The sequence below is a fragment of the Pieris napi genome, chromosome 19 (assembly GCF_905475465.1).
Source record: "Pieris napi chromosome 19, ilPieNapi1.2, whole genome shotgun sequence".
Classification (NCBI taxonomy): Eukaryota; Metazoa; Arthropoda; class Insecta; order Lepidoptera; family Pieridae; genus Pieris; species Pieris napi.
In genome coordinates this window covers 9,149,552-9,173,050 of record NC_062252.1, presented here as the reverse complement: position 1 = coordinate 9,173,050, position 23,499 = coordinate 9,149,552, and the positions used below count along the sequence as shown (strand labels likewise).

The 23,499-nt window shown below is 33.6% G+C and overlaps 3 protein-coding genes across 4 annotated transcripts; all 3 read right to left on the bottom strand.

Moving 5' to 3' along the window:
- Positions 1-212: 212 nt before the first annotated feature.
- Positions 213-10,517, bottom strand: LOC125059438 (glycine-rich cell wall structural protein 1.8-like). Of its 2 annotated transcripts, XM_047663864.1 has the most exons (3): positions 10,418-10,517; positions 1,160-1,370; positions 213-1,063 (listed from the first exon to the last, which is right to left on the bottom strand). In XM_047663864.1, exons 1-3 carry the CDS (start codon positions 10,427-10,429, stop codon positions 354-356), a joined length of 933 nt encoding a protein of 310 aa, XP_047519820.1. In that variant the 5' UTR covers positions 10,430-10,517; the 3' UTR covers positions 213-353. The 2 variants fall into 2 exon arrangements, with proteins under 2 accessions (XP_047519820.1, XP_047519819.1); XM_047663863.1 differs by having other exon boundaries at positions 213-1,370.
- A 2,219-nt stretch (positions 10,518-12,736) lies between these two features.
- Positions 12,737-14,040, bottom strand: LOC125059430 (leukocyte elastase inhibitor-like). The gene has a single exon (XM_047663854.1). The coding sequence runs from the start codon at positions 13,932-13,934 to the stop codon at positions 12,768-12,770; it is 1,167 nt and encodes a 388-aa protein (XP_047519810.1). The 5' UTR covers positions 13,935-14,040; the 3' UTR covers positions 12,737-12,767.
- Positions 14,041-22,257: 8,217 nt separating this feature from the next.
- On the bottom strand, positions 22,258-23,499 carry LOC125059382 (serine protease inhibitor 77Ba-like). Its single transcript, XM_047663787.1, has one exon. The coding sequence runs from the start codon at positions 23,453-23,455 to the stop codon at positions 22,289-22,291; it is 1,167 nt and encodes a 388-aa protein (XP_047519743.1). The 5' UTR covers positions 23,456-23,499; the 3' UTR covers positions 22,258-22,288.

Sequence of the window (23,499 nt, the reverse complement as noted above, 5' to 3'; positions counted from 1 at the left end):
TAAATACAAATGCGCTTTTTACTCTTTAATTAGTGTACAATCACTTTACTTTGCGTTGATATGACGTGTACATTGCATAGATTAAAAAGCAGACTTTTATAATTACTATGACCAAAGAATGAGTCACGGCTTAATATCTATATCTGATAAATCAAGTTTGTAATTTTTAATGATAAGTCTTCTGACGGTTCTCAGAAATGAAACACATGAAATAAGCAACAACATTTATACACAATAAAACAACAATAACAACATACAATCAACAACAAAATAAATAAATCAACTACAACATGAAGACAGTTGAAAATGACTTAAATTTAATATTTACAATTTAATATTGACCAAAAAATTATTTAATGATGCCCTTTGTGGTGGTGGTGAATTGTTTTGTATACGGGAATCTTCACTGGGTAGGGTTGTGGTACGTGAACTGTGACTGTTTTCTCTATTCTGATTGGCACATGTTTTTCCACGGGATATGGGACGTGCTTTACGACTGGGTAGGGTACCGGCTTTTCAATGGGAATTGAAATTTCAGTCTCAACGGGTACCGCTACAGGTTTGTGTACTGGTACTTTAACTGGGTATGGCTGTGGTACTCCAATTAAGATGGGTTTGGGCACGTTGATATGTAATGGCTTGTGGATTGGTACAGTAACATGCTTGTACAATGGCACTTCAACTGGGTGCTCCTCATCGGTGTGCTCACCAACTGGTATAGCTTCAACGTTACTCAAATCGTGGCCTCCGTGTCCAAAGTCGTGGCCTCCATCTTCTAGGAGGAATCCCTGGCTGTGCCCATACCCTTGCTGGCCTCCATCAGAACCGCTGAAGTCTTGGTGGCCTCCAAGATCGTGAGCAGCTTGAAGATAGGTATCACCTCCAAAATTATTCAGTAAAGGACCATGTCCGTGGCCTAATCCAAATTGATTTTGGCCCAAATTCTGACCATGGCCCGTTAGCGCAACAGTATAGTCGTTACCTTGTCCTCCAGAAAAATCGTGTCCCTGTCCACCCGAGAAGCCGTGACCTTGCCCTCCTGATAAGTCATGTCCCTGCCCACCTGAGAAGCCGTGAACTTGCCCTCCTGAGAAGTCGTGTCCCTGCCCACCTGAGAAGTCGTGTCCCTGCCCACCTGAGAAGTCGTGTCCCTGTCCACCTGAGAAGTCGTGTCCCTGCCCACCTGAGAAGTCTTGTCCAGAAATATCATGGCCGAAACTTTGGCCTTGTGCGATGTCATGCCCCTGGCTGGAGAAGTCGTTTCCTACTAATGGAGCTGTATACTGGTAACCACCATCCTGGTTGTGTCCTCCATTGTCGAGGCTATCGTAACCAGCGTGACATGTGACTGCTAAAGCCACCAAACAAATCTGGAAAGACCAAAAAATTATTAGTCCCATATCTAATAGGTCGAATTGTTTTCCACTGAAATAATATCACACAGATTATTTATTTTTTATTTTAAGCCTTATCTTATTTCCTAATACAAAAATATCTAATTATCTATCACACAGATAAAGTCATCCAATGTAACAAAACTGTATAATGTGCATCAGATTCATAAGTTGGTAGTCTATAAATTAGGTTTAAAGCGCGTAACTAAGATGGAATTTATTGCACTTAAAAACATCGGAGGCGGAATATGAAACAAGCTGTTGTTCGCTTTACCGAAAAAATATTATATTTAGCGAGAAAATTCCGAGATCCGCTTAACTTGTTAAAATGGATCGCATTAAAATGCCAGTAGAAGTAACAATTTTATAAAAGTTTTTAATTTACGGCATATGAGAGTGGTGAAAAATTGTGTGGAAAAATGTCCAGCTGCCGAAAGTGGTTTCAAAACAATATTGTTAGTTTGAACATTAAAAAAGTTTGCTAAAAATTATTCGACCCTTAAATTACTGATAGTAAGTTTACTATAAATTATTAATTGCTAAAAAGTCTACATCTAAAAAGAATACGACGGTTAAAATTTATGAATTTAGACTTCCTATAAAATTAATCAACAATAAATTTTCTTTAATCTCTCTAAATTTGATTCCAAATTTAAACATGTTCGATTTTCAAATATCGACCTTGAAATTCATGATGCTTCATTTCCTGTTTCTTACCACAGAGTAGCCGCAATTATGTTATTACACTGACCAGAGATTATGTGAGCACTCCAGTCCAGTTTTATTTGCAAAAAAGTTTATACTTTCGCGTACATTCACTTGCATCTTTACCGCTTATGTAAGATACATTTCAAACTATAAATATCTTTGTTTTGCTTAAGTTTTAAATAATTGGCAGTGAGAATATAAAACGTAACGATACTAGAGCAAAGATTATAGTTATATAATTTCATTCTATCATCTATTGTTACAAAGTCGGTCAACCGTGATCTGTCATTTCTCTATTTTTTGGACAATATTCATTTCCGTACATTGAACGTTGTGTGATTTTAAAATACAGGCTGATTAAAGTAAAATATTCGCGAAATATTTGAATTATGAACGTCTAAAAAATTGTTTGGTTCATCATATTTTAATTAAGAGTATTAGAACGATTTTTATCAAAAGTTTAAAAGTAGAACAATAAAATTTAAAACATAATAATGCCTTCCTAACAATATATTATTGAATAATTCTATGAAGCTTGTGTCACCAGTTTCCAATACTTTTTGGCTTTGAGGCATGCAATTTCTGTACTCTATGGAATGATCCAATACAGGCGCCATTTTGTGGTATTCATATGTTTCTTCAATCCCAATTTAAGGTGTTTGATAAAGTAGTGTATAAAATTAATCATAATTATGTTAATTAATATATTTTAATTATTTATAAAAACATTGAAATTACTTTGTTCTGGAAACGGCCCGATATCAGATGATACTGTTAACTTTCACGGATTTTTAAATAGTCAACATCTCTCATTTACGATTAAACGGTTCAACCATTGCTCATTAAACGAAGGTACTTTCACATAATAGTTAACTAGTTTATCTAGATAAAGTGAAAGCTGAAGGACATTCACTATCGGAAAGGCAAACCTTACAATGTCTAAATCATTATACACTAAATCAAATTATATACTGCTATAGCGACCCGATCTTTAGCCTCGTAGAATTGTTTCTACAAGGCTGTGGACCGAAAAGGTTTTAGAGGGTATTTGCCTCCCAGTCTCTTCAGAGATGAACACTGAACCCACATACTGCTTTCGGCTGCTTTCCACATATCCCGGCTGTAAACCAATGGACTTTCTTTATATGTGGTCATTTAACATTTGCTCGAACGGTGAAGGAAAACATCATGAGGAAACCGGCTTGCCTTACACCCAACACGTCACGTGTGTATGGCACAGGAGGCTGATGACCTACTTGTCTGAGGCCCAGACCTAAAAGGATGTAGCGCTACTGATTTATTTATTTATTTCTTATCTATATCCAACGACTTGTAATTACTAGTAAGTAGTTGTTTCAATTGTGATTGCATTTGAATTTTTTGATAGTAAAACTGAAACCCCTTTCTTTCTATTCGCAATTAACGCTGTAATGGAATTTTTTGAGAGTAAATTGGCAATGCGGAAGAGTTGTACGTTAATCACAAAGGCTGATAGCTAATAAAAAAAATTAAAAGGTTCGAATTACTTTAATTTGAATATATCACAGCTACCGCTACCGTTGAATTAAAAGTTATGTTCGCAAATATAAAAAGTAGAAACAAAATTTTCATACAAAAAATTGTCTAACAAATTCGTTTTCATTTTCTCCATATATGCCTTTATATCATAATAACTGAAAACTTGCCAAATATTTGAATCCATCGCACAAACACGAGAAAGATTTGTAAATATGCCATTGAAACGAATCGATAGTGATGTTCTATACTTTCGATACTCCACTATGATTGTAAGCTCTCACATGGATTATTAATAATAAACATTATTTACACACGTTATTAGAATTCTTGTGAATATTAGACTATTTCTTTAATAGTTTAAGAGCGTTAGGTCCTAAGAAAAGGTCCTTCTAAGTAATTTTTAATTACATTGTTTCTTCAAAACAAAAAAGTCTTTCAAAAAAAAAAGTTGAGATTTTAAATGAGACTGTTGGAAAATTACTTTGAGCCATATGTTATGTTAGAATGAAATGAAATTTGACATTTCCTGTATAAATACGATTGTCCCTCTGCTTCCTGCTTCTAAAAATAAACTTTTACGAGACAGACTACTTTTAACTAAAAATTCAATTAAATATAAATAACATCATTTGCAACAGAATAACACTAGCCAATATTCTAGACCATGAATCAAACTAATCTAGTTACAAGATCTACAATAAAGGGAGAGATTCCCCTCGGAGAATTACCTAAAAACTCTACATTAAATAATTCATTTAGTTGGGAAAATAATATAAATAAAATATATGAAAACTTCCAGTCATAAATTTAACACTTTCATAACGCAGATGCTAAATTTCAAAGTCTAGAAAACCCAAAGCCACTGCAATTTTAAACTCGTTACCCGACACTCTATGGCTTTATCCCTGAGGAACTTTACAATTTTTCACAGTAGAATTATGTTGTACTAGGTAAAATTAATTTTGTCTGTATTTCAAGAAATCTGTCAGCATTTCTAGTTTTGAATTATTAATTTACATCTTAAGAATGATGCTCGAGGTTTGATAAGAAATTACAAGAAATTGAAAAATATAATTTTCTTAAGTATAGGTAGGTACATATTTCTGCTATATGTATTTTAAATCGTGCCAGCTATTAACTTACGAACTCATAACTAATATACTCTTTGAAATATTTATGTATTTTATCATATAATTTTATTTACATAGATAATAAAGGCCGTTTATTATTTATATTACATCCTTCAGTACCATTGATCGCAACCTCTTCACGAATAACGGCTTCCTCCAATTATATCCAAATATCTCTATCCAAAGCTTTCTTTCCCCATATACGACAAAAAATTTCACTACAGACCCATAATCAGCCTTAGTAAAGTATTTAAACGAAATCACAGATTTATGTAATTTTATTTTATATGTTAAAAAGACGAGCCAAAAAACACAATTTTGGAGCACTAGACAATGTAGATGTAATTTAAATATATTTCGGTGAATATTATCTTTACGAAGCTACGAAATCAGCTTAGCTACGCATAAGAAGATTCTTCAAAATCCGCTAAGCTCCAAAAATAAGTATTATTCTAACGTAAACGTGAAATTAATTCACAAATATTTTTACATATATTTTAGAAAAATATTAAGAACGTTTATGCGAAGAAAGCTTTATGGAATATCATAACTTCATTATGCTTTTAAAGCATTACAAATTCACTACGCTTTAGAAAACAATAATACAAATAACGTGTCCTACTTGTCTCCATTATATATCATTTATTATTATAAAATACAGTGATTTTCTAATAGATAAATCTAGATCTCAAAACAGAGATTATACAAAAAAATAGGATTAAATGAATCGATACCGACCGTTTTACACATCACTCAGACATGAGCAAATACGTAGAAATTGAATTTGTGGACCAATATTCAATCGACTACATCTAAACGGCGGAGTAATCGTTCAATCGACTTCCGACTATTCCGAAGGATTTCGCTCCGTTGGTTTTTTTGATGGTAAAGACGTTTATACTCGTAGTTCGCTGGAGTATTCAAGAACGCTTAAATACATGTGAAGAGGAGTTTTTAACGGCTCAAGGGGTTTTGGAGTATGGGGAGTCGTGCAAAATTTATAACTGCTTAACTTGACTTGCCTGGGAAAATCCTAAAATTGTTTGTTTGACTGCTGAGATGAAATTACCATCTCCGGTGTACAGGGGTCTTTTGGAAGTGAAATTTCACCGTTACCAAATAACATAATTAATAGTCTGAGATCCAGCTATAAATCAATTAAAGACAACCTAACTTTATGCATAAAAAATATGTCATTGTGTTAACAGAGATATTTGACAACTGTTAGTGAATACAACAAAAATATCTAGTAAAATTCAATTTTTTGGAAGTGTTAACGAAACTCCAAGACTACTTAAAAAGTTAAAGCAGGAAATATTCGTTATAAAACTTACAAAGTGAGCTCGGAAAAATGTTTTCTAAAACCCCTACCCTTTATCACTTCGGGTTTGAAATATAGATAGTAGCCGATTTTCATACTTACTGAATATGGATAAAAAAATTCATAAGAATCGCTCGAGCCGTTTCGGAGGAGTATGGGAACGAACATTGTGACACGAGAATTTTATGTTGAGATTGCTGTCACAGAATATAAAAAAATAGTGTAATCCCTATCCTTTCCGTTCATAGTTGATAAAACCGCAAATAGCGAAACTATCGTGCGGTTATAGACATAACCACCCTTCACTATTAATGAACTAGTTATCGAGCACGGAATTGCCTCCACATGAATACTAATACCGCTTCTCATCAGTACTAAGCTCCCGGCTAATGTGCCGACACAAATGTTCACTTACAACGACTGTTTTATACCAAACTATATTCGCTCCTATCACGAAGTGGTGTGGGTGATTTTAGCATGTATAGTTTTGTAATTTATGTTGTGATACGACGGTTTACTAATGACTCATTAAGTCAATAAGTCTACAAAGTAGAATGAAACTGTTTCATTACATATGAAAAATATATGAATATTAGACAGAGCCTAGACATTGCGGTACTATAAAAATTGTTTTTTTTTTTTTTGAGCATAGAGCAGGTTGGCCTTCAGCGTGCGACTCTCATCCTTGAGGTCGTAGGTTCGAACCCCAATGGAATTTATGTATGTGCGAATTTAACACTCGCTCGAGTGGTGAAGGAAAACGTGAGAAAACCGGCTTTCCTTATACCCAAAAGTCGACGGCGTGTGTCAGGCACAGGCTGATCACCTACTTGCCTTTTAGATTGACAAATGATCATGACAGATACATAAATTTCAGGCCCAGACCTAAAAAGGTTGTAGTGCCACAGGTATTTTTTTTTAGTTAATAACAATTAATTTGCAACTCTAGTATTCTATTTCATTGTCATTTATATAAATTCAGAAAAGTTCAAATTCTATTTAAAAATATGCATTTTCATTAAAAATGGAATACAATAAACTATCGCAAATTATTATAAAAATATCATCTGTAACCCAAAAGAATATCGGGCATGGGCAAATTCCGGATCTAATTATTAGACAAGACCGTGCCACCGTATAATTTATTTGATACACTTATTACATAAATAATTGTTAAGACTAGATTGTAAGTGAAAGTACTAACAATGAGTCATAAAAGTGTCGGAAAGGATGACTTAATGACATGCGCAGAACATTAAATAGTATTTACAGAACATTAATGTTTGTTCAATTAACTTTATTAATTATACATTTGAGAAATCACATATTTGATTGAAGTATAACGTAACGTCAAACATAAACAACTTGAAGTTCTACAAAATAAATTAATAAAAATCCTCTATTTTATCCTACTCTTACTTAAACTAACAAACTATCCTTTGACACAAAATTAATGAACATTAAGCAGCTGTAAATACACAACATGCATTTTAGTTACAAAAAGTTTTTTTTTTATATAGAACGGGCGGCAAACGGGCAGGAGGCTCACCTGATGTTAAGTGATACCGCCGCCCATGGACACTCTAAATGCCAAAGGGCTCGCGAGTGCGTTGCCGGCCTTTTAAGAATTGCCATAACCAAATACACAGTATTAAATTTAACTTCAATCCTATACGTAGCCGCCATATCTATCTAAAATCAGAACCGATAGGGTCGTAAAAATATAACCTAACTTAGCTGGTGCCCGCGCCTGCGCAGGATTATAATGATATTTGTCCAAATGATGTAGCGTGAAAGACATATACGTACTTTAAATACCATAAGCGATAAAAGTATCTATATTCATTTAGGAATGAATTTAATATCTACTACCAAATGTGCATTTGAAATAAATTATCAATTTTTATTGTAGTTATGGCTCACTATTTTCGCTATAAGGGCTTACATAAGATATATATATATATATATATACTGTGGCTGGCTTGTAGGACTATTTAAGATAAACATTTCCATCATACATTACATGGGTAACTCTAGTGGTTTCAGCGCACGCCAAAATAGCTCGCAGATGGTAGATTTTTCCTTCCTACTTGATATTTTGGACAATTCACACAATATCTTTATAAATTGTAGGCTATGTGTTATTCTGATGTATAAGCTATATTATTGTTAAGTTTCATTAAAATCTATTTAGTATTTAGTAAGAGTAACAAACATCCATCTATACTTACAAACTTTCGCGTTTATAATATTAGTAGGATTCGGTGCGAGTCTTACAACTTGCCTCTTTAGATACGGAAAATAATAGTAGCCCGTTTCGAATAGTCCTGCGAAGTTTTCCGGGATGGCGGCATTATATTTGATATTTTATGTTTTTGATTCATTTTGTCAGTAACATGTATGTTTTGAAATGAGTTAAGTAAAGTAAAGTTCATTAAACTTAAGAAAAACTTAGTTATTTCTAGTAAATTAGGACATATTTAGCCATTGCGATGCCAACAATAATGCGTTTCCGTGTTTTTTAGTTTGTACCAGTGGATGATGTAATAATCTTTTGAAAACCAGCCAGCCAATTTAACTTTGAGTCGATCTTTGCTCAAGTTGCGTGGTAAGGTTTTCTATAAGCACTTAGACATCGTTTAAACAAGACAAGAACATAATAATGTTTACACACGAATAAGTTATTACAATTTATGCTATAGTTTTATATTGTTGTCCATTTTTACTTGATATTAATTAGTTTTTACTTTACTATTATGCCGTATTTACATTCAGCTGTAGTGAGCAGGGAAGTGCAGCCTTGCGATTCTGTAACTCACTTTTCGACCGAATAATAAACAATAAACTACAAGCTCTCTCCTTATCAGAATGCCAAATCGTAAAATGACTGCTTCACGACTGATTTGAGCGTGACCGCCACTGCGAAAACCGCTGTGCGAGTTCGACAAGTGAGTTACAGAATCGCAAGGCAGGACGAGTGTGTAAATGCGATATATGTATATCGCGTTTACACACTCATCCTGCCCACTTCACTACGGCTGAATGTAAAACTGGTATTAGTTAGTGTAAAATTAATTTCTTCCGCAAAATATCGTACGCATTCCGTGGATTATGTAATATTATGTACTATACCTGCCTACCATTACTATACAGTATACATATTGTAATGTCAATCTGATAAAAAATTAAAGATTTTAGCGGTATTAATAAAGACGAATTCTAATATAGAAACTATTTAACTAATGCAATTAAGACAAAAAGAGTTATGCATGGATGTATTTGGCTGTGAAATTATGTTATAGTGTAGGACCTTAGTTTTAATATACCTGTGCTAGCTAACCCGAAACTAATAGATTCGCTGGCAATTGAACTTAGTCAACACTGTACGTAACTGCACTAAGGTTTGTGACCATCGATTAATAGACCTAATAATAAATAAATCAGAGCTACAACCACTTTAGGTCTAGGCCTCAGATTTCTGAATATGTTTCATGATTATTTTTCAATCTAATAGGCAAGTAGGTGATCAGTCTAGTGCCTTTCACGCGGTCGACTTTTGGGTCTAGACGTGTCGGTTTCCTCACAATGTTTTCCTTCACTGTTCAAGTGAATGTTAAATGCGCACATAGAAAGAAAGTACATTGGTGCATAGCCGGGGATCGAACCTACGACCTCAGGGATGAGAGTCGCACGCTGAAACCACTAGGCCAACACTGCTCAAGACCTAATATTAAACGTTATTTTGATTATGCACCCGAGTTTATAATGGTTTACGCGGTTTCAGTGAGGAAAACTAGTGCAACTTACACGTGATCCACCACAAATCATAGAGCATTAAGGCTGTTGAAACGAAACTTAGCGATAAGAGTGACTTCCGTAAATCAAAAGTGTCTTGGATTTTGACATATGAGAATATTAATTACTATTGTACGAAATAACAAATTAGCTAGTTTTAACATGTCAAACTGTAAGATGATTTTAATAGACATGAAAAATCAGATATTGTTTGACCGTAATGTTTTTTCGCAATAAACATACAAAAATTAAACAATATTTATTATTATCCATCACTAACGACCTGTCCCGGATTTCTTCGTCTTCTTCCTCGGTTTTTTTAAATGTTGGTTTAATTTTGGAAATTAATATAGCCTACTCAGACATAATATAACATTCTAATGGCAAAAGACAATTATTTAAAAAAAAAAACTCTTCTGGAATAATTATATGACAATTATGAGAGTTTTTTTATAGTTTACAGATATAGGAAATTGTTTCCTTATGTTTAATATGTATAGGGAAGGACTCAAACCCTGCACTTTCACATAGTATAAATAAAAATTACTTACAAAAGTCTTCATGTTGAAATGCTTAGTGTCCGCGTTCCTCAATCGTAATGTTGACTACCAAGAGATGCATTTTGTTTTTATAGAGATCGGAAGTAAGTGGTAAAAGTCTTCTGAGTGGTTAATGAAGTTTTTTAGAAAGATCGATTCAAATTGTATGTGTATAGATTCTGTGATTCTTTGTTAATAAAGTTTTGAATGCCTTTTTTGGATTGTTTAATTAATAATTAGTTCCGCTAGGTGTGTTTAAATTTAAGTTTGCGGTTTTTCCGTTTTTTGTGCAATACGCTAAAAATGCGACATTTATATTAAAAATATTATTTAAGAGTAATCAACACGAGGGTTGAAATGCGTAAATAATAAAATCCGCTCCCTTTACGACCCAAAAATACACATAATATTTCTAGAATTTTTTTTTTATAATACTGCCATCTATACGACTTCTGTTAAACTACGCTGTTTGCTCAATTCAAATATTCAATTGTAATTAGATTCAAGTAGAATTTCTAGGTGGCGCTGTTCTACACAATAATAGTTTCAATCTTAATATTAATATATATAAATTACGTATCACGTTGTTTGTCCGCTATGGACTCCTAAACTACCCAACCGATATCAATCAAATTTGATCCAACTTAAAAGATAGGATAGCTTACATCTCAATTTATACCAGCAATATTATTTTATTGCAAACATTTTTTTATTATTTGATAGTCACAATTCTAACAGATGGCGCTGTGTTGAAAGTACCAACGTTTCACATAAACTACAATTTAATGGCATAACCTCCAAAAAAGCATGGTGGTGCCCATGACTGGTGTTCTCCTACCGTTCCTTTGAATAGTATATAACCGCAACCTTAGCCACAGCAACGCTTGGCCGAGTCTGCTAGTTCCTTATAAAACTTGTACAACCTTTCTTCACAACAACGTCGCACTCGAAATACAGTTATACTAGTTACAAAAATAAATACAAGATGGCACTTTTCTTAAATAACTTGCAAAATATTTTAAGTACTAAAAGATTAGATTCAAAAATTCTGCGTATATATTTATTTAGATGTTTGACTTTAAGTAAGTATTTTAATAACATGAAAGCAACATCGTTAACAAGACAAGAATTATTAGAGAGCTTTATAGTCTCTGAATAACTTAACTATCAAACATTTCTAACTATCCAATGATAATATTATTCCAGTGCCGCAGACATATAGCGTGACCTGTATCTTTCATCATTTTGTTTTTTATAGACGAGTAGGTGATCGGCCTTTTTGTGCCTGACAAAATATTTTGTCGTCGTGTTAAGGTGGGAACTGACCAAAGTTACGAGGTGTAATGTAGCATTCGCATCGAGCGTGTTACGTGTCGAGCATGTTACGCTGTATTTTAAAATCGGCGTAACATGCTCGTCAAAACTCTGTGCTCCGCTTTCGCCACCAGTGTTCACGAGATGGCCGACAGCGAGGACGTGTTGATATCTTTCATTCTATTTAATTATTGTTTCATCCAAATTAAGAAGAAGAAAAAACGTTACTGGACATGAAACTTATTTAAAAACAGAGGCATAAGTGGTGGTTTGTCATTGATTGCAATATTAAAAAACCAAATGATTACTGGACAGTATTAAAACTTAGTACTAATGTCTCCAACCGATTTTGAAGTACTGTTGAATATAATTGGTCCAATAGTACTTAAAAAAGACACAAATTATAGAAAATCATAATCATGATCACACGCGACGTTTGACGCGTACTGACTAAACCGCGTAACAGTCAAAGGATTTGCCGAAAAACCGACAGCCGGGTGGAGCTCTCTAAGCGGTTTCCCCGTAACACGACGTACTGACTGCACGAATGCTCGCTGTGTAACGTGTTACATTACACCTCGTAACGTTGGTCAGTTCCCACCTTTACAGTTTAAGGACAGCCCATTTCTCACCATGTTTATATTCACTGTGCGAGCAAGTAATTTAAATAGTTAATTGCCCTGAAAGTAAAATTGATTCACAACCGAGATTTGAACCTACAACGCCAGGCGCACGCTTAAACCATCCACTAGACAAACACTGCTGTAAATAGCTTTTAGTTGAGATATTATGTTTGTTGATTTGATTCAGACGGACCGATGTTATATATTCATTCTTAAGCTATTAAATTATTAAATTAATCTGATATCAGTACTTACACAATTTTTCCCCAATTTAATTCAATTAATTCGGTACCAAGTATTTGATAAGAGATTCATGTTGTCAATTAACGTTAATTATATTTATAATATTTCATGTGAATTGAGGAAAACTGATAATAGAAAATAAAAAGAAACAAATGTGTTATTACTTTATTAACATTTTAAATTTAGTAAACCGTTGGCTTCGAATATACTCCGCTTAAAACAATTGTATCTGTAGTCTTTTCAATGACAAAATACAAAAAGGGCCTATAAGCGTAGAACGCCACCGTCCTGTTAGCCGGTTGTACCATATCTCTACGTAAACCAACTTCATTTACCTCCATAGACACATGTTGTACGACAGCCGGAACAAACAAACTATTCCGAGGAACACCGTAGAACTGTGAATACTTCTTCTCAAACAAATCAAACACACCCATTTTGCTAAGCGGTATATTTAGGGCGTAATTTGTGTTTATTTTGAATCTTGGTAGTTTTACGTAAACAACTGTAGGGGGCTGCATATTTAATATATTTAGTATTTGTCCATACGTGAATGTCGTCATCATCTGAAAGACGTCGTTTATCTTTGTCTTTAGCCATGGCTTTATCAACAGCATGGCATATTTACCGTCAGTTCCATACGGCAATTCTAATACTTGTGATTTCAGTGGTATAATCTGTGCACACGCTGCATTAACTTTTTGAAACATCATGTTCACTTTACCAATTTGGCGGTTGTTCTTATCATTAAAGTTTTCAACTGTGACACTCGTGAATGTGTTTCTCCAAACATATTGGAATCTATTAACATTCGCTAACGTTATCCCATTGGGATGAATTTCATCTATTTTAATAAGTTCTGGTACTTTAACTGAAGATTCCTGTCCTTTATCAAACATAATTCTATTTGCAAGTATTACAGCCGTGTCTAGCTCATTTAGATCGAGTGGTATAATATTCATGCCAATAATTTTAGCTTCCTTTACCAAATTCATATAATTTAAACTAACATTTTGATCTATAACCAAATAATTTCGGCTAAATACGGTAGATTTTCCGGAGTGAGATCCTAGAACAGCGTCGCTCAAGTTTTTCAAGCCATAAATCAACTCTATAGAACTCTTTGGCAGAAAGAGCGCTCGCTGCAGTTGAATTTTCGTGTTTCCCACGGTAAGTAATTTCAAGAGACTTAACATATTCCAAACACCATAAGGAGACACCGCTGCGTGACCAGCGGTTTCACTTTGAGTAAAATATAAAAATTCAGTTGTAAAATTATTTTCCCTTTCACTAAAGCACTGACATGTCACTAATGTTGACAAAAATAAAATAAAATTTGTCAATTTCATTGTGGTTTAGACTGGTCTAAATTCAAAACTAAACTGACGCTAAATCAATTGGTATCGCAACAGGATGTTTATTAATAAGCAAAATGGAAAACCCCAGAGAATATTGGGATTGCTCCCAGGAAAGTTATCAATCTAATGACCGCGACGTTGTTTTGTATTGATAAGGTCAGTGAGCATAGTGTGGTTATGTAATAGAACTCAATAAAAGTTTTACTGAAAAGTTCCCATAATACTAGTTAAATTGTTTTTATTATATATTCCTAATTGAGTTTTTTGTGTGTATTAATATTTAAATGATATTTGTTTATCATTTTCATTAGTTGAATAGTATTAATCGGACATTCTGGTTTTATCTACGACGATACAATAATTGTTGTTGATGACGCGCTCCACACTTTAAAGGATTGCCTAGTTTGGGAGGGGGAAAGGTTTCTACTGGGCGTGCTACAGGGCGAGGACGCTACCCTCGCTAACATTGTGAGAGTAGTAGTTAGAAGCCATCATGCGCCATATAGAAGAGGTGGAGAGGGCCGGGGAGGTCGATCCCACAGCCCATCAAACAACAAGGCTACACTGTTCGTCTAATGCGTCTCAAAGAAGGGATGCTGATGCATCCCTGCAAGCATTGTACCCAGCCTCCCCAAGCTTCATAAAACAGCGCGAATTGGCCGATGTGAATGGCCCTTGTAGTGCAAAGGTTCATTCCACATCGTTTGTGGCCGTAGAGGACCGTGAGTTTAACGGCTGATCGCGTGGCTGGATGCGAACAAGGCTACGCTGTTACCGTGTCTTGCCTCGGGTGATTGCTGGTGGCACCGTAGGGTTTCAGTGGGTATGCACAGCAGCGAGTCCCACATACCTAACCCTTCACAATCAGGCAACCATGTCGCGGAAGGGTATGCATAACGCATTTCCCCACGAAAAAAATATGTTATGTCCCTAAATATTCGATTAAAGTTATTCCTAATAAATTAAGCACTGATAGTTATATCGCAAAAAAAATCTGATTTATGTCCTGATTAAACATATGTATTGATCTACTGCTGATTATCCTGGAAAATATAAAATAATATGCAATTCCAAAGTCATAATTCTATCGGTTTATATCCCTACAAAATACCTCAAACCTTGCTAATATTTAATTTCCTTATGATAACATACATTTGATTTATACAATATTGAATGCTATTTTGGCCTCTTGGGTGTGCATTTACCGCATACAAACTCGTAGGCCTACCACGTAATTTCTCATAGCTTTGTATACTTCTTACTTCCTGCCAAACTTTGCGACACTAGAAGAAGTAATTTATATTATCAATGAGTAATACCTAGTATCTTTATTTCTTTATTTTTTACACCTAATAAGGTAATGACATTATACACGTTGAAATGCTTAGGGTCCGCGTTCCTCAATCGTAACGTTGCCTACCAAGAGATGCATTTTGTTTTTATAGAGATCGGAAGTAAGTGGTAAGAGACTTCTGAGTGGTAAATGAAGTTTTTTAGAAAGATCGATTCAATTTTTTTTTATTGTTGATACTCTACTGTCATTGTGTCCAGGGATTTTTCTATCTCTCAAATTTTTACAAAAAAAACATGATACATTATATTAATTACAATAAACTACCTCACAAATGGTGTGTTACGCGTCTCGCGAAATACGCCATGGCTACATCGGTAATATTTTTATTTACAATATTCATGGGCGAGCCGGGGCGCAATTGTATGTTTGCCACCTTTATATATTTAACATTTTTTTCGCAGAACCGTTTAAGGCACGGTCTGTGCTTTATTAACATTTCTGGTGATATGTTAATATCATTATGATAATGGAAAATAAAAAGAAACGAATGTCTATTAACTTTATTAACAATTAAAATTTAGTAAACCGTTGGCTTCGAATAGACTCCACTTAAAACAATTGTATCTGTAGTCTTTTCAATGACAAAATACAAAAAGGGCCTAGAAGCGTCGAACAGCACCGTCCTATTAGCCGACTGTACCGTATCTCTACGTAAACCAACTTCATTTACCTTCATAGTCACATGTTGTAGGATAGCCGGAACAAACAAACTATTCCGTGGAACACCGTAGAACTTTGAAAACTTCTTCTCAAACAAATCAAACACACCCATTTTGTTAAGCGGTACGTTTAGGGCGTAATTCGTGTTTATTTCGAATCTTGGTAGTTTTACGTAAACAACTGTAGGGGGCTGCATATTTAATATATTTAGTATTTGTCCATACGTGAATGTCGTCATCTTCTGAAAGACATCGTTCATCGTTGTCTTTAGCCATGGCTTTATCAACAGCATGGCATATTTACCGTCGGTTCCATAGGGCAATTCTAATACTTGTGATTTCAGTGGTGTAATCTGTGCACACGCTGCATTAACCTTTTGAAGCATCATGTTCACTTTACCGATTTGGCGGTTGTTCTCATCATGAAAGTTTTCAACTTTGACACTCGTGAATGTGTTTCTCCAAACAAATTGGAATCTATTTACATTCGCTAACGTTATCCCATTGGGATGAATTTCATCTATTTTAATAAGTTCTGGTACTTTAACTGAAAATTCCTGCCCTTCATCAAACATAATTCTATTTGCAACTATTACAGCCGTGTCTCGCTCATTTAGATCGAGTGTTATAATATTCATGCCAAGAATTTTAGCTTCCTTTACGAAATCCATATAATTTAAACTTACATTTTGATCTATAACCAGATAATTTCGGCTAAATACGGTAGATTTTTCGGAGTTTGATCCTAGAACAACGTCGCTCAAGTTTTTCAAACTATAAATCAACTCTATACAATTCTTTGGCAGAAAGAGCGCTCGCTGCAGTTGGGTCTTCGTGTTTCCCACGGTAAGTAATTTCACGAGACTCAACATATTCCAAATACCATAAGGAGACACCGCTGCGTGACCAGCGGTTTCACTTTGAGTAAAATATAAAAATTCAGTTGTAAAATTATTTTGCCTTTCACTTAAACACTGACACGACACTATTGTTCCAAAAAATAAAATTAAATTTGCCAATTTCATTGTGGTTTCGACTGGACTAAATTCAACACTAAACTGACGCTAAATCAATTGGTATTGCAACAGGATGTTTATTAATAAGCAAAATGTAAAACCCCAGAGAGTACTGGGATTGCTCTAAGGAAAGTTATCAATTCAATGACCGCGGCGTTGTTTTCTTATGATAAGGCCAGTGAGCAAAGGGTGGTATGTAATAGAACTTAATAAAAGTTTTACTGAAAATTTACCATAATACTAGTTCAATTGTTTTATGTATTTTTAATTGAGTTTTTTATATTTAAGAGATATTTGTCATTAAGAGTTATTGAATAGTATTAATCGGACATTCTGGGTTCCATCTTTGGCGATACAATAATTGTTAAAGGAGGTGAATTTAACTTAAAAATATTTATAATAGTCAAAGTCTTTGCCCCAAGTTCCATTAAAGTTACGTCCCTAAATATTGGATTAAAGTTATAACAAATTAAGCATTGATAATAATGCCAAAAATAACATGATTATAGTCCCGTTCAATATGTATTGATTTATAGCTAATTATCCTGGAAAATTTATAATAATATGCATACGTTACACGGTCAAAATACCGCACAGGCAGACGGCTAGCCTGTACCTACCCGTTTTCTTAATTTCTCAATCGCAATTACAATGGTACCAATAATGAACTTAATAATTGGCAGAATTAAATATGACCTTTCTAACCTTGGGTTTATACAATAATTGATAAAATATGTCAAATTGGCTGAGCATATAAAACAGTTATAATTATATGCCAAATGATTGTCGCAACCCTGTGTTAAGTACTAACTCTTAATTTTATAATGTCATTGTTGTATTTTGCAAGATGCATAACACGAATGAGTAAATAATTTATGTATCTTTTTAGTTAAAATGTAAGAGATAGAAAAAGTCCTTGGACGCGTTGGCAGTAGTGTAGTAGTAGGATAGGTTGTAGAAAGTATTATTATTTTTTAAAAATACACCATTTATTTATAACAGTAGCTAAGTGTAAGTTAAAGCCGCCCATGGACAGACACTGCGACGCTCTCACTATTTAGGAATCAGTTTGCTCTATTACCCTAGTTTAGGTTCGGATATAACAAAACCTATGATAACACAGAATTAGCTTTATCATTTTCTCGTTATCGGTAAACAGTCCAGCTGTGAATAAAAATATATTTAAAAAAACTATTTACATAGCGACTAGTCACTTATATCTTTATTCGTAAACGCCAATCGATAATAGTTTGTTTACGTTTAATAATGAGTATATCATTTTAATTTTAATTTTATCGACTTTAAAAAAGCCGAAGGCAATCGAGCATGTTGATCCTTGAAATGTGAACTTGGCTACATAAGAAAATAATAATAATACAACTTATAGTGATATAATTTGATACCACATGGATCACGCTTTGTCCACTTTACATTAAAACAGTCATGGACGTTGACGATCGCCCCAGAGTCTGGAAATGAAGCCGAGAGATTCAGTCGCGTTACCTATTTATACTGGAGCAATTCATATCCAAGCACTAGGATCGTTTAAATATTCATTTGTATTATAATAGGCCTTAGGAAGCAGTTTTACTTTAATGTACGATTTAAATATATTTATTGAAAACGCTTGTATCTCACTAGGGATTTTGTTGATTATTTTTCCGACCCAAATATCGGCCAATAGAATTGCACCATTCGACGTCACGTGGTACAACCTACATGGTATTATACTGATAATTTTTTGTGAAAATTTTCTCTGGTCGTTGCTTCAAGAAAAGTATTAAGTAGTTGTTTTATTCATTATGAAATTCTTATTTGTTAACTGTACATTTCGTCTCATGGTGCAATTCTATTGGCCGACATTTGGGTCGGAAAAATAATCCCCCGAATACCACACGAGCTTCAAAATTATCGGGTATTTCCCGATAGGTTCGTTGCAAACAATTAATATAGTCGTCATGACGACTTTAAGTCGTCATGACGACTATATTTGTTTGCAGGGAACCTTTGTATTATAAGTGAAAAAACGTATACAATTGCCTTGGAAAAAATTACTCGTTTTATGCAGCCTTCTGGTTGGTGCGCTGATTTTGTCTTTATTACGAGTACTTTTATTATGGAAGCTACTATTCTTTTTAAATATATCTATATTTTTCCGCACATACAAAATATTCTCTAAATATTCTCTATATAAATGTATTGACTTGCCAAAGACAATATATGTATAGATCAACGACATTGATTCGTTGAAGATTTCAGTGTATCGTGTGTGTACAAGGTTTGACACAATTACACACAAACTATGTTTAACAATACTCAATTAATTAATTAGGTACGTAGATTGTATAGCAAAGACAATAAGATATTCTTCCTTAAAATATCTATTATTATATATTGTTTTAAACGCCTTGATTTCGTACACTTTACCAAAGTCTCTTGCGACTTCAACAATAATTCTGTGAATATAGTAGTTCATAATTATTACACATCTTACTACACCTTCTAAGAATTAGTATAGTATAGTTATAAACTACAAAAATAAATGCCGCCTACTTTTTGCAATAAATAAGAATGCTATATTTTTATTATTATTATACTTATCATAAAATTTTCTATATTATTTTCATGAATTGTATTATTGTTGTTTTGTTTCTTGGAAAAAACATAGGTATTTTTCAAATTGCTTGATACTTTTACGAACCAATGTGTTGGGATGATGTTTAGCCTTGTCGAAGTGGCGTGTGAATTTAGTATTATTTTAGGTTTAATAATTTTATTTATAGGGGTTTTAGTGGGAGTTGCTTTTTTAACATTATTAAAACGAAACGTGTTAGGTTATATTCAAATTCGGAAAGGCCCTAATAAAATTGGATTTATAGGGATTTTACAACCTTTTTTTGATGGTATCAAATTATTTAGTAAAGAGCAAACTTATTTAAATTATTCTAATTATTTGTATTATTATTATTCTCCTGTTCTTGGTTTTTTTTATCATGAATTATTTGAATATTAATTCCTTATTCATTTAATAGTATTATATTTAATTTAGGGGTTTTTGTTGTCGTACAAGAGTAGGAGTTTACATTTTATTAATTGCTGGTTGGTCTTCTAATTCTAATTATTCAATATTGGGGGGTTTACGGACAGTAGCTCAAACTATTTCTTATGAAGTTAGATTATTTTTAATTTTTGGGTCTTCTTTACTTTTAATTATATTGTTTACGCCAATTTCATCTATTGGACTATGGTAGGGTCCAGGTCGTAGTGGAGATCGACGTTTGTCACGTAGAAGGGCGCACCGGTGCCGGTGTAGCCGTAGGCGGTGGATATGGGCGGCACAGTGCGCGAAGACTACGCCAGCGTAGGTCATGTACGACCTTGTATAATAGTATAAGATCCCGATATACAACGACCTTCACCGAGATACTTATTTAATGAAACGTATTTTATATTTAATTTAATGTTAATAAATATAATCCATATGGGTTGCCTAGCAAATTTCAGTCCAGAGTATGTTTAATTAATATATAAAAAAAATATATTTGTGTAGTAATTTTTTTTAATCTATATTTTTAATCAGGGTAGTATTATATATGTATCACTATAACTTTCTTTTTTACTAAAGATGTATATATACTTTAGTGTCACATAAAAAATATACACATAAATAATTAATTGATTAAAAACAACCTAACGTTTGCATATTCTATGGGCTTTATACTTTCGATTGGTATAGAATTTATCTAATAATCATACCGGTGAAATGTTAAAAAAAATTTTTTTTTTAAATATTAATTAAAATACTCTGGACTGAAATTTGCTAGACAACCCATATGGATTATATTTATTGACATATTAAATTAAATATAAAATACGTTTCATTAAATAAGCATCTCGGTGAAGGTCGTTGTATATCGGGATCTTAGACCATAACGTCACCTTGTGCCTAAGGGACATGTGACTCCTTTTATCCGATTTTCGTACAATACTTTAAGGGTGAGATCTATAGAGCGCACTTAGACTTTGCTCAGACTTAACTATAACCATTCTTTACTTTTTTAAATGATAATAAAGAAGGTATTGCATGAAATGAAACATCAATGTCTGTCTTAGCTTGAGCTTAGCTTAATCTCACCGTGAAAATGTCGATAAATATACTAAATCATAGTTTAACCTTAGTGTTTTTCGTAAGTAAAGTCTGAGCAAAGTCCAAGTGCGCACTATAGATCTCACCCTAATAATGCGACATTTAAATTACAAATATTATTTAAGAGTGATAAACACGAGGGTTAAAATGCGTAAATAATAAACACCACTCCCTTTGCGACCCAAAAATACACATTATTATATTTCTAGTAAAAAGTTTGCTTAATGCCGTCTATATATGTGTCTTCTAATAAACTACGCTGTTTTCTCAATTCCAGTATTCAGTTGTATTAGTTTCAAGTAAAATTACTAGGTGGCGCTGTACTAAATAATAATAACTTCAATTCCGTACTAAAACTAGTACAACCTTTATACGCAACAACGGTGCACTCGAAATACTGTTATTTCGATATATATTAGTTCCATAAATAAATACAAGATTGCACTTTTCTACAATTAAAATTAGATATTTAAACTCAGCGTATACCTAGATTTATTTAGGTGTTTGTCTATAAAGAAGTATTTTGATAACATTCGTAAAGCAACATCGTTAACAACACAAGAATTATTAGAGAGATTTATCGTCTCTGATTTGATTGACTATCAAAAATGTCTAAATACCCAATAATAATATTATTCCAGTGACGCAGCAGATAGCATTTGTATCTTTCATCATTTTGTTTTTATAGACAAGTAGGTGATCGGCCTTTTGTGCCTGACAAAATATTATATACGTTTACGTTTAAGACCAGCCCATTTCTCACCATGTTTATTTTCACTATTCAAGCAAATAATTTAAATAGATTTGAACCCAAAACGTCAGGCTTAAACCATCCACTAGACAAAAACTGCACAATCTTACCTTTTAGTTGAGATATTATGATTTTCTTGGTTAATTTAAGATTCTTGATTCCGACAGACCAATGTTATATATTAATTATTCTTAAGCTATTTAATTAATCCGATATCAGTACTTACATGCGGAAAACAAATTTTGTACATTTTTCCCTAATTTTATTCCATTAATTCGGTACTAACTATTTGATAAGAGATTAATGTTGTCAATTAACGTTAATTAGATTTATATTATTTCATGCAAATTGAGGAAAACTGATAATGGAAAATAAAAAGAAACCAAATATGTATTATTACTTTATTAACAATTAAAATTTAGTAAACCGTTGGCTTCGAATAGACTCCACTTAAAACAATTGTATCTGTAGTCTTTTCAATGACAAAATACAAAAAGGGCCTAGAAGCGTAGAACATCATCGACCTCTTAGCCGACTGTACCGTATCTCTACGTAAACCAACTTCATTTACCTCCATAGACACATGTTGTACGATAGCCGGAACAAACAAACTATTCCGAGGAACACGGTAGAACTGTGAATACTTCTTCTCAAACAAATCAAACACACCCATTTTGTTAAGCGGTACATTGAGGGCGTAATTTGTGTTTATTTTGAATCTTGGTAGTTTTACGTAAACAACTGTAGGGGGCTGCATATTTAATATATTTAGTATTTGTCCATACGTGAATGTCGTCATCTTCTGAAAGACATCGTTCACCTTTGTCTTTGGCCATGGCTTTATCAACAGCATGGCATATTTACCGTCGGTTCCATACGGCAATTCTAATACTTGTGATTTCAGTGGTGTAATCTGTGCGCACGCTGCAGTAATTGTTTGAAACATCATGTTCACTTTACCAATTTGGCGGTTGTTCTCATCATGAAAGTTTTCAACTTTGACACTCGTGAATGTGTTTCTCCAAATGCGTTGGAACCTATTTACATTCGCTAACGTTATCCCATTGGGATGAATTTCATCTATTTTAATAAGTTCTGGTACTTTAACTGAAAATTCCTGTCCTTCATCTAACATAATTCTATTTGCAACTATTACAGCCGTGTCTTGCTCATTTAGATCGAGTGTTATAATATTCATGCCAATAATTTTAGCTTTCTCTTCGAAATCCTTATAATTTAATCTTACATTTTGGTCTATAACCAAATAATTTCGGCTAAATACGGAAGTATTTCCGGAGTTTGATCCTAGAACAACGTCGCTCAAGTTTTTCAAGCCATAAATCGACTCTACACAACTCTTAGGCAGAAAGAGCGCTCGCTCCAGTTGGGTCTTCGTGTTTCCCACGGTAAGAAATTTCACGAGACTCAACATATTCCAAACACCATAAGGAGACACCGCTGCATGACCAGCGGTTTCACTTTGAGTAAAATATAAAAATTCAGTTGTAAAATTATTTTGCCTTTCACTAAAGCACTGACATGTCACTAATGTTGCCAAAAATAAAATTAAATTTGCCAACTTCATTGTGGTTTCGACTGGTCTAAATTCAAAACTAAACTGACGCTAAA